The sequence below is a fragment of the Colobus angolensis genome, unplaced genomic scaffold, assembly GCF_000951035.1.
Source record: "Colobus angolensis palliatus isolate OR3802 unplaced genomic scaffold, Cang.pa_1.0 Scaffold106, whole genome shotgun sequence".
NCBI lineage: Eukaryota > Metazoa > Chordata > Mammalia > Primates > Cercopithecidae > Colobus > Colobus angolensis.
Genome location: NW_012111586.1, coordinates 501,830 through 513,718, shown reverse-complemented (window position 1 = coordinate 513,718; position 11,889 = coordinate 501,830). Strand labels below are relative to the sequence as shown.

Genomic DNA, 11,889 nt, shown 5'->3' with positions numbered 1-11,889 from the left:
TTTTTTTTTTTTTTTTTTGAGACAGGGTCTTGCTATGTCACCCGGGCTGTAGTGTAGGGGTATGATCATGGCTCACTGCAAACCTGACATCCCAGCTCAAGTGATCTCCCCAACTCAGCCTCCTGAGTAGCTGGTACTACAGGTCCGTGCCACCATGTCTGGCTAATTTGTTATTTTTTTGTTGAGACAAGGTCTCACTATGTTGCTCAGGCTGGTCTCAAATTCCTGGCCTCAAGCAAGCGCTGGGGCTTCTGGTCCTCCTGTCTTCTACTGAGCCCTCCAAACTCTTCCAGTCTCTGCCTGTTACCCAGTTCCAAAGTTGCTTCCACATTTTCAGGTATCTTTTTCAGCAATGCTCCGCTTCTTGGTACCAATTTTCTGCGTCAAGCTGTTCTTGCACTGCTATAAAGAAATACCTGAGACTGGGTAATTTATAAAGAAAAGAAGTTTAATTGGCTTACAGATATGCAGACTATACAGGAAGCATGGTATTGCCATCTGCTCAGCTTCTGGTGAGGGCCTCAGGAAGCTAACAATCATGGTGGTAGGTGAAATGGGAGCAGACATGTCACATGGTGAGAGTGGGAGCAAGAGAGAGCAGAGAGGTGCCACACACTTTTAAACATCTAGATCTCACAATAAGTCATTATCGTGAGGACAGCATCAAGTCATTTATGAGGGAGCCACCCCCATGACCAAACCACCTCCCTGTAAGCCCCACCTCCAATGATGGGGATTACATTTCAGCATGGGATTTGGGGAGGAGAATCATCCAAACTATATCAGAAGTGAAGTATTGAGAGTGGTACGAGTACAGAAAGAAGAAACAGGTTTATTTGTCTTTCCCCCCAACAGTTCTCTAGCACTAGCAGATGGATAAAAGGGCAGACAACAGATGAGACATTTGTAGGAGCTTCAGGAGAGTTCCTGCAAATTCTCCACTTTGACGCTGCAGGAGGTGACTTCTCTGTGATTTCTGAATTTCTGGATTGAAAGCTAGCAGCAGTCCTTTCTGACTCTACTCTCCCCTGGTCCCTTCCATCTGTTTTGTAAGCTCTTATTCCCTGTGTTAAATCTCTTCTTGCTTGAAATACCTAGAGTAGATTCTACTTTCCTGACTGAACCCTGACTAAACAATTAAGTTTAGTAAAGTGCTAGGCACTCAATAATAATTAGCTGTGACTAATGGGAATAGGAAAACTGAGAAGCATGTCTATTTACTTTCTTACCTCATCATATTTTCTTTTCTCATTTTCCAGTTGTTTAAGTAGGGCCTCTTGTTGCTGAATTCTGGATTGTTGCTGAGAACAGGTCATTTCCAGTAGATTTTCTTTATCTTGTAAGGTTCTCACTTGCCTGTGTAACTCATCTACCTTCTGATATAGGAGTTTCCTGAGGGCAATTAATGTACATTAAATCACACTATGAATTGCAAATGAAATTCAGACCTAAAATTTTATGGCATCACAAGGGATTTTTTTTTTTTTTGGTTCAGTGAAGTACAGTATGTGTCTATAAGCTAAAGGGACCAACACAAGGAACCTCTTTTGTGACAGAAGCTTCCCTTAGTTCTTTTACTCACTCATCAAAATGACCCTATGAGGAAAAAGTAATTGTCCTTATTTCAGAGATGAGGAAGTTGCGGTACAGAGAACAGTTAAGACAAGGTGGAGGTAGGGCTTGAATCCTGAATCCCATATTCTTTCTTCCTTACTGCTTTACGAGTGGAGCCCTTCATCTTCTGGGTTCAAGGTAATGTTAGTTAAAAGCACTATTGATACTAATAAGCACACATTAACACTGCTATAAATGAATCATAAATGAACCTGCATTTTATGAGAAAAATTATCATTTTCCAAAAGAGGGCAAAGGAACTCTGAGAATTTTACCCCAAATATGGTACCCTGGTATACTAAATATTTTGAATGAAAGGCCCTTAGAGATCAGCAGATGCTAGAAGAGGCTTTTCCCTTATCTGCATGAAGACTGGACTTACCAAGGGAGAATAATTATACCCATCGCCTCCCTGAAATTGCATTATTTATGGATCTTCAGAAAAGAAGATTGAGGAATATACCAACTCCTCCACAGACCTTTTCACAAGACAATGACTATCTCTTAAACTCATTCAAATTCCCAGGAGAATAATTTATGAATTAATTTTTGTCTTTTTGTCTCCAGGGTCCCTTCATTCTCCCTAACGAGTTACTGTCCCTTGGAATTGTCTACATTCCTCATCTCCCTCTGCCCTGGAAGCGGGTATATAAGCTTCTGCAACACACTCAGCTATTGGGTTATCACACTTGATTTTCCCCACCCCACGTTAATAAAATTGTGTTTGCTTTTTCTCCTGTTAATCTGCCTTTTGTCAGTTGGCTTTTCAGAAAACCTTCAGAAGGGGAGGGGACATTTTCCCTTCACCCCTACAAGAGCCATTAACACTTTGCTCTTTCAGTCTCGTTATGAAACTGGCCCAACTGTCCCATAGAAATTACATTTATAGTTTTTTGAACAAATGTAGAAATGTACCCTCCCAGTCTTAAAACTTGAAATTTATATCTGAGTTCCTCCCTCAGGAGACTGACCCTCAGGCAAGAAACTAAAATTCACCAGATCATAGCATCCAGAAAATGAGATGCCTCATTCCTTATGATTGGTTCCTTACCCCTCACTAATTCCTGTTTTACATTGCTTCCCTGCTATAACCCCCCCAAATTTTAGTTGGTCAGGTAGACAGATTTGAGACTGATCTCCCATTCTCCTCAACTGTGGCACCCTAATAAAGCCTTCTTCCCTGGCAATACTCATTGCACTTCCCTGGCAATACTCATTGCACTAAGCAATGGGACCTAGACCAAACCCTTGGCATTTCAGTAATAGAGTACAGTTTGTGGAAAGAGTTTTCTGAGGATTTCAGACCAAGGTTCTCTGGACTTAGGAGATTCATCTTGAAGACTGTGATGATGATAATGAAATAGTACTGGTGGGCAAAAGTCTCATCTGCATGCTAGGGCAGTAAAATACTGACATTAGACAAATAAGTTTGCTTTCTCTAACTTCAGTATTCTGAGAAATCAACAGGTTATTGGGGGATGATTATATTTGAGACATGGGCTCACATCTCTCCACCTCTAGTTCTTCTCCTTATGTTTCTTGGATATAAGTGCAGACTCTCCAAGGACTGCTATAGCTAATTTTCTACCATTCACATCTACTTCTACAGCAATATCCTCTCTTTCATCTCTCCTTCATCTAATTAACTGTATACCTGCTATTATGGCCTACTTCTTTTTGGTTACACTCTCAATTTACAAACTAAGAGAGAAGCCTTGGAACTAAAAGAGAAGTTTTGATCCACTGAAACTAAAAACACTTGAGTTATTGGCAGTAAAATTTGAGAGCTGAAAACTAGATTTGGAAAGTAGGAAGTTGGCTGGACATGGTGGCTCACACCTATAATCCCAGCACTTTGAGAGGCCAAGGTGGGAGGATTGCTTGAGCCCCAAAGTTCAAGAGCAGCCTGGGCAGCATAGTGAGAACTTGTCTCTATAAAAAAATTTTTTTTTAAATTAGACAGGCATGGTGGCATGCGCCTGTAGTCCCAGCTGCTCTGGAGGCTGAGGTGGGAGAAGTGCTTGAGCCTGGGAGGTCAAGGCTGCAGTGAATTTTGATCACACAACTGCACTGCAGCCTGGGTGACAGAGTGAGACCCCCATCTCTACAAAAAGAAAAAAAGCAAAGTAGGAAGTCAAAATTAAAAGAGCAACTCATGAATATGTGAGAAGTTAATTGATACAGAGTTTGAAAAATAAAAGACTAACAAACCAGGTCTGCCAATGAATAAAATTAAGAAATTGGTGTATGGATAAGACTCCCTGCATTCTCCGTAGCCTGAGCCTCTTTTAGTAGTCAGAGTGTTCTTTCTAAATTGCAAACTAATCATACAACTTCCTCTGCTCAAAATCCTATAGTGGCTCCCCATTACTCTTATTTTTATATATATTTTTTCTGTTCTTTGATTCAGGAACCCCATTACTCTTAAGGTAAACTCCAAACTGTTCACCACGGCTTGATAGGTTCTGCATGAGAAATGGGCACTGTGGCTCACAAGAGCTGGGCACTGTGGCTCATGAGGATCTGTAGCATTATGGCTCACACCTCCTAACACTGTGGGAGTCTGAGGCTGGAGGATCACCTGAGGCCAGGAGTTCTAAAACAACCTGAGCAACATAAGGAGATCCTGTCCCTAATTTTTCTTTTTAATTAGCTGGGCATGTTGGGCATGCCTCTAGTTCTAGCTACTCAGTAGGTAGAGGCAGGAGGATCACCTGAGCTCAGGAGTTCAGGGCTGCAGTGAGTCATGATTGTGCCACTGTATTCCAGCTTGGGCAACAGAGCAAGATCCCTGACTCTAAACAAACAAACAAACAAAAAATCTAAGGTTCTGCATGAGCTAGGCCTACCTCACCTTCCTCATCTAATTTTCTCACCACTGTCCCTAACCTTATTTTCTTTCAGCCAATGAACTTTTTCACTTCCTCAAAGTCATCCTCCACACTATTCTCTATTTAGCTTCTTGATACCAACTACTTCATTCTCAGCTTAAATCACTTTCTTTGAGGAAGTCTTTCTTAAGCTCCCTCACTCCATAGGTATCCGTGTTATGTACTATCATGGTAACCTAAACCTCCTTTAGTATAACTTACCACACTTCATCATACTTCATTGCAGTTGCAAAGTCTTATGTATAAAGTTATTTATTATAGCTTTATAATAGCAAAAAAGCCTAAAAGATATAAGTATTACATAAAGTATGATATATCTATGTAACAGAATGTCACACAACTGTTTAAACTGATATTATGAAACCATAAATCAATAAGAAAAAGAGAGATGGAAAATTCCAAATATTTGGGATAAACAACACACTTCTAAATAATACATGAGTCAAAGAGGAGGTCTCAATAAATTAAAAATATTTTAAACTAAATGAAAATGAAATACAACTTACAAAATGTATAGGATACAACATAGCAGAAAACTTGTAGTATTACATGCATATATTATAAAGGAAGAAAAATCTAAAATCAGTAATCTAAGCTTTCACCTTAGGAAACTAGAGAAAGAAGAACATTATAAGCCTAAAGCAAATAAATAGTAAAAATGAGAGTATTAGTCAATGGGATTGAAAACAATAAACAATACAGAAAAATAAATGAAACCAAAAGTTTGTTCTTTGAAAAGATGAATAAAATAGATAAACCTCTAGCCAGGCTAACTAATAAATAGAGAAGACAAATATTAATAATATAAAAAATGTGGCCAGGCACAATGGCTCACATATATAATCCTAGCACTTTGGGAGGGTGAGGCAGGAGTATCACTTGAATGCAGGAACTTGAGACCAGCCTGGGCAATACAGCAAAGCCCCATCTCTATTTTATAAATAAAACATTTTTTAAAAAAATATCAAAATGAAAGAGGGGCCACCACTGCTAATTCCATGGACATTAAAAGGATAATAAAGGAATATTATGAACAACTCTGCCTACAATATATGGACTTACAATGTATGGACTGATTCTTTGAAAGACAGAAACTACGAAAGCTCACACAAGAAGAAATAGATAATCCAAGTTGGCCTATATCTGTTAAAGAAATTGAATCAATCCAAACACCGCATGTTCTCACTCATAGGTGGGAACTGAGCAATGAGATCACTTGGACTCGGGAAGGGGAACATCACACACCGGGGCCTATCACAGGGAGGGGGGAGTGGGGAGGGATTGCATTGGGAGTTATACCTGATGTAAATGACGAGTTGATGGGTGCTGACGAGTGGATGGGTACAGCACACCAACATGGCACAAGTATACATATGTAACAAACCTGCACGTTATGCACATGTACCCTAGAATTTAAAGTATAATTAAAAAAAAAATTAATTACCTTCCAAAAAATAAAGCGCTAGGCCCAGATGATTTCATGGTGAATTCTACCAAACATTTAAGAAAGAAATGATACCAGTTCTCTGCAATCTCTTCCAAAAAAAATTGAAGGAGAGGGGACACTTCCTAAGTAATTTTTTGAGACAAACATTACCCTAACACCAAAACCAGATACAGATACTTACTATGTGATAGGAAAACCACAGACCAATACCTTCATGAACAGGTTCAAACTCAGTGTGGTCTGTTAAGTTCTACATGACTTAAGTCTAGCTTACCTTTCTAGCCTCATTTTCTTGCCACTTTCCTTGTCTCTAAGCATTTTGTTCTGGCCAAATGAACTTTTTTCATCTTACTGAGAAGATTATGATGATAATGACGACAATAGTAACAACCATAACATTCAATATTACAATAACAACACTTTTTTTTTTTTTTGAGATGGAGTCTCGCCTGTTTAGCCTGCTCTGTTGTCCAGGTTGAAGTGCAGTAGCACGATCTTGGCTCACTGCAACCTCCACCTCCGGGGTTTAAGCAATTTTCTTGCCTCAGCCTCCCAAGTAGCTGGGGTTAATACGTGTCTGCCACCATGCTTGGCTAATTTTTGTATTTTTAGTAAAGATGGGGTTTCACCATGTTGGCCAGGCTGGTCTCAAACTCCTGACCTCAAGTGATCCACCCTCCTCAGCCTCCTAACGTGCTGGGATTACAGATGTGAGCCACTGGTGCCAGGCCTAATTTAAATTAAATAAAATTAACTATTGTTTAACAAATATATTTTTAATTGAGTAGCTTTGTAACATTTTGACTTGTCTAGTTTCCCAGAATTCCTTCTGTGTAAGTTTTTGGTTATAGTGGGCCACAGGAGATAACATTTGTGCAAGATTTAGAGAACAGAATTGAAACATTTTGGTTTTTCCAGGTAGAAGATTGGAGCAAGCACTTTTATAATTTATAAACACTGCTGATATCTGCTGCTCACCTTGCTGTTGCATGATGCAACAGCCAGGCCTACAACTGCTCCACCTTCCCTTGAATCCTCCTTCACTTTTCCATCTCCTGGGCCAGATGTCTATTTAGCTCCTTGATGAAGGGTGCCAGTTTCTCCTGTAGGATACCTACACTTTATCAAGGTTAGAGGCAGCAAGAACTGACATGGGTTCCAGTCCATCTTCATGGTTTCCACCTTGTTGCTCTCCCAGTTTACATTCAGCTTCACTTCCTGATTGTTTGCCCTGCAGACTTCGAGCTCTAGCATAAGATGCAAAGATGACAGCCATATAGACTGCATAACCAGCACCCACAGTTGTATAAGACCAAGTCCCTTTAATAAGGCTTTTATTAAATACTTATTCCTAATGGTTCTATTTCCTGGGAGAAGTGCTTATTGTGTATCAGGATATATATTATGTCACTGAAATAGAAGAAACTGGGAAAAATCTAAATGTTCAACAATAAAGGATTTATTAAATAAATTGTGACATATCATTAAAATAATATTCTTGAAAAAATTTAATGTCAGATAAACAGATCATAATATTTTAAGTGAAAAAGTAGGTTACAATCTATTTAAATCAGGGTTACTTTCTTCTAGATTATGAAACAATATACACTATAGAGTCTCCTTTTGGTAGAAGAATTTCCCTATATATTTTATTCGCCTACACTTAGTTCAAATAGTGCACACATATTTCTTCTTAGCAAATCTTCACAAAAGATGTATAGAACTGGCATTACAATTCCCACTTTAGAGATAAGGACACTAAGCAAGAACAAACATCAAATTTATGGTGAAACTAAGGTGGAAGAATGCTGAAGTCATTGATGCTTTAATGAAAAGTTTAAAGAGACAATAGCCCAAAGAAATCAGCAGTTTACTAATGGATAAGTCGTTTTAAGAAAGGATGAGATGATGTTGAAGATGAGGCCCACAGTGGCAGACCATCCACACCAATTTACAAGGAAAAAAAATTTTTTGTAGCCTAATTGAAGACTGATGATTAGCAGCAGAAATACTAGCCAATATCATAGATATCTCAACTGATTAAGCTTACCACAATTCTGACAGAGAAATTAAAGTTTAGCAAACTTTCCACTTGATGGGTGCCAAAACTGTTGCATTCAGATTAGCTACAGACAGGAGCAAAGCTTTCCATGGGACTTTTACACAAGTGGGATGAAGATCCTGAAGCATTTCTTTGAAGAATTGTAACAGGAGAAGAAACCTGACTTTACCAATATGATACTGAAGACAAAGCACAATCAAAGAAACGGCTACCAAGAGGAGGAAGCAGTCCAGTCACAGCAAAAGTGGACCAGTCAAGAGCAGAGGTCATGCCAACAGTTTTTGTGATGCTCAAAGGATTTTGCTTATTGACTTTCTAGAAAGCCAAATGATAACCTGCTTATTATGAGAGTGTTTTGAGAAAGGTAGCCAAAGCTTTATTTTAAAAAATGCCTGGGAAAGCTTCACCAGAGTCCTTCTCTACCATGACAATGCTCCTGCTCATTCCCCTCATCAAATAAGAGCAATTTTCCAAGAGTTTTGATGGGAAATTATTAGGCATCCACCTTACAGTCCTGATTTGGCTCCTTCTGACTTCTTTTTGTTTCCCAATCTTAAAAAATATTTAAAGGGCACCCATTTCTCTTTGGTTAATAATGTGTGAAAGACTGCAATGACATGGTTAAACTCCCAGGATTCTCACTCAGTTCTTTAGGGATGGACTAAATGGTGTGCATCATCACTTACAAAAGTGCCTTCACCTTGATGGAGCTTATGTTGAGAAATAAAGTTGTTTATTGAGACAGGGTCTCATTCTGCAACCCAGTCTGGAATGCGGTGTTTCAATTATGGCTCACTTGCAGACTCAAACTCCTGGGCTCAAGTGATCCTCCTGCCTCAGCCTCCTGAGTAGCTGGGATTACAGAAGTGCACTGTCATGCCTGGATAATTATTATTATTATCATTTTGGTAGAGATGAGGACTCACTATGTTGCTCAGGCTGGTCTCAAACTCCTGGGATCAGCATCCCAAAGTGCTGGGATTACAGGTGTGAGCCACTACACCTGGCCAATATATTTTTTATTTTATCTTTCAGTTCAGGTGTTCCACAAACTCTCTGAAGTTCCCTTGTACAAAATATCAACTTCATTGTAGTTTGAATTTTGTCAGACTACGTGTCAGAGCAAATTCCAGAGTATTTCATAGGCAAGTCAGTCAAGAATATTTACTGTTACCACTAGGTGTGTCCCAGAACCAGAAGAAATAATCTCTGCCTTTAAAAATCTCACACTCTAGGGCCAGAGGTAAACTAGAAAATAAACAATTAGAATACAGTGTGGTAAGTGCAATACATCAGGAATTGTGTGTGGCTGGGTTTACTTCAGTGGGGACAGAGCAGAAATACCCTCTGATATTCTGTTAGAGTAAATTGATGTTGCTGTTAACTCAGTCATGGCTAAACCCACAGGAAACTGAGATCTCTGCTCCTCTTACCTCTTCTGTTGTTGTTCTTGATATTGTTGCTTTACTTTAGCTTCATTTTCTGTTGCTTCTTTTATCTTTTCCTGTAGCTGCTGCTTCTCTGAAATACAAGTGTCTGTGAGACAGACTTTATGAGCATGTTCTAATTTCTGCTGCAGGTCCAAAATCTTGAATGAAAAAAAGTTTACAAGTAAAGCATTAAGAAGAGTGTGATCTTTTTTCAAATTAGGGGAATAACACATAAATAGTAAACATAGCAGTGCTAACATATTAATCTGACCTGAAGTAAAAAGAGTAGCTAGATTTAATTTTAAAATAAATTGTTTAATTTTTGCAGTATGTAATGCATTCATATAATTCAATGTGTATGTATAAAAGAAGCTACAGGACAGACATGCTGGTTCACATCTGTAATCCAAGAACTGTGGGAGGCCAAGCTGGGTGAATCACTTAAGCCTCAGGAGTTCGAGACCAGCCTGGGCAACATGGTAAAACCCCATATCTACAAAAAAATACAAAAATTAGCCGGGCATGGTGGTGAGTACCTGCAGTCTCAGCTACTCAGGAGGCTGAGGTGGCGGAAATTACTTGAGCCCAGGGAAGCTGAGGCTACAGTGAGCCAATGATTGTGCCACTGCACTCCAGCCTGGGTGACAGAGTGACAGAGTGAGACCCAGTCTCAAAAAAAGAAGCTATATAGTGAAAAGTCTCCTTCCCATCCCTGTCCTACTTCCTCCAAATTTTCCTCCACCGAATAGGTAACCGTGGTTTTTAATTACTTATGTACCCCTCCAGAGATTTATTTATGCATATATAAACACATATTATATAGTTATCCCCCATACATATAAATTTTACACAAACGATGAATACTATACCATATATAATTAGGCACCTTGCTTTTTTATAGCAATACACATTTGGTCATTTTTCCATATTAGATGCACATACTGAGTTGTCTTCTGTTTCATAGTTGCATACCACTCCACTGTAAGGGTATACCATAACTTATTTAACCAGTGCCCTACTGGTGAACATTTAAGCTGATTCCAATCTTGCTATTATAAACAATACTATTACAAATAATGTCTGCAGATTATGAGGTGTAGATTTACTAGGGCAAAGCTTATGAGCATTTGCTTGTTTGATAGATGATGCCAAACTGCCTCCAGAGGTATTAGACCAATTTATACTCCCAACAGCATTGTGTGAGTGCACCTAGTTTCTCCACAGTGTGGCTAGATTCATGAATAACACTGCAAAACAAAATAGAAGTCTCTTATAAACCAAGCACCTATTAGCATATTGCTTAGCATCAATAATAGGTTTTTTAATGCTCTGGCAGAACTAAAAATATGATTTATGAATTTGAAAGAGAGACCCTATATTTTAGAGTTTATATGCTAGATTTAACATATCATTTAAAAACATTTTTTTCTTGCCTTTTTCATGTAGCAGCAAAAAAACCCCACTTTTTTAAAAGATAAAATTTCCTTTACAGTTATTTACTTATTTTTATAAACCCTTGTGTCACCTTAAATTGTGCCTGGTACATAGTAGGTGCTCAGTAAATATTTGTTGACTGAATAGATTTCAGCAGGGTAGCTATTATCCCTCTAACGTATTTCTGACCCAACAAGGAATCCTTTAGAATGGCTTGGCATCACATTCCCCATAATTTTTTTGCCCCATAATGGGTGGCACTCATTTTCTAAGAGAGGGGCTTTCTGCATCAACCCAACCCCCTGCACCTAGGTCTCTGCATAGCCCACGCAGCATGAGAGAGGAGAAGATGCAGAATGATTCAAGGGGAATGGCAGTAGGCAGTCAGCCATCTGAGGCCAGTTCAAGTTCCTTGGAACTGTTCTATTTAGTTCTGTCTAGGGAGAATTCTTACTTAAGGAATTCGGTACTAATTCCACAGACAAAAGCATCACCTCATTGGCTTCTCTGTCAAGGATACATCCAAACTTCTGAACCTGCCACATAATTTAAGAAAGGGAACATTTCCAATACTTTTGAAGCCCATTCTGTGACCCTCTTTGATTATCCCTCTTCCCTCCCCACCAGAGAAAACCAATATCCTGAATTTTGTGTTAATCACATCCTTGCTGTTTCTTTTTAATAATCTCTCTCTCTATATATATGAGATTTTTTTTTTTTTTGAGATGGGGTGTTGCTATATCGCCCAGGTGATCCTCCTGCCTTAGCCTCCAGAGTAGCTGGTACTACATGCATGTGCTACTATGCCCAGCTAACTTATTTATTTTTGTAGAGATAGGGTCTCACTATGTTGCTCAGGCTGGTCTTGAACTTTGGGCTCAAGTGATGCTCCCATCTCATCCTCCCAAAGTGCTGGGATTACAGGTACGAGCCACCATGCTAATAGTCCTTCCTTCCTTCCTTCCTTCCTTCCTTCCTTCCTTCCTTCCTTCCTTCCTTCCTTCCTTCCTT

At 39.1% G+C, this 11,889-nt stretch overlaps 1 protein-coding gene across 1 annotated transcript in view; it reads right to left on the bottom strand.

Moving 5' to 3' along the window:
* Nucleotides 1–11,889, bottom strand: part of CCDC30 (coiled-coil domain containing 30) — a 117,883-nt gene that overhangs the window by 64,150 nt on the left and 41,844 nt on the right. Inside the window, exons 8-9 of the mRNA XM_011944997.1 lie at nt 9,448–9,602; nt 1,230–1,392 (exon numbers count right to left, since the gene is read on the bottom strand). Coding sequence (XP_011800387.1) covers nt 1,230–1,392; nt 9,448–9,602 — 318 coding nt within the window. The remainder of the gene's footprint in view (nt 1–1,229; nt 1,393–9,447; nt 9,603–11,889) is intronic.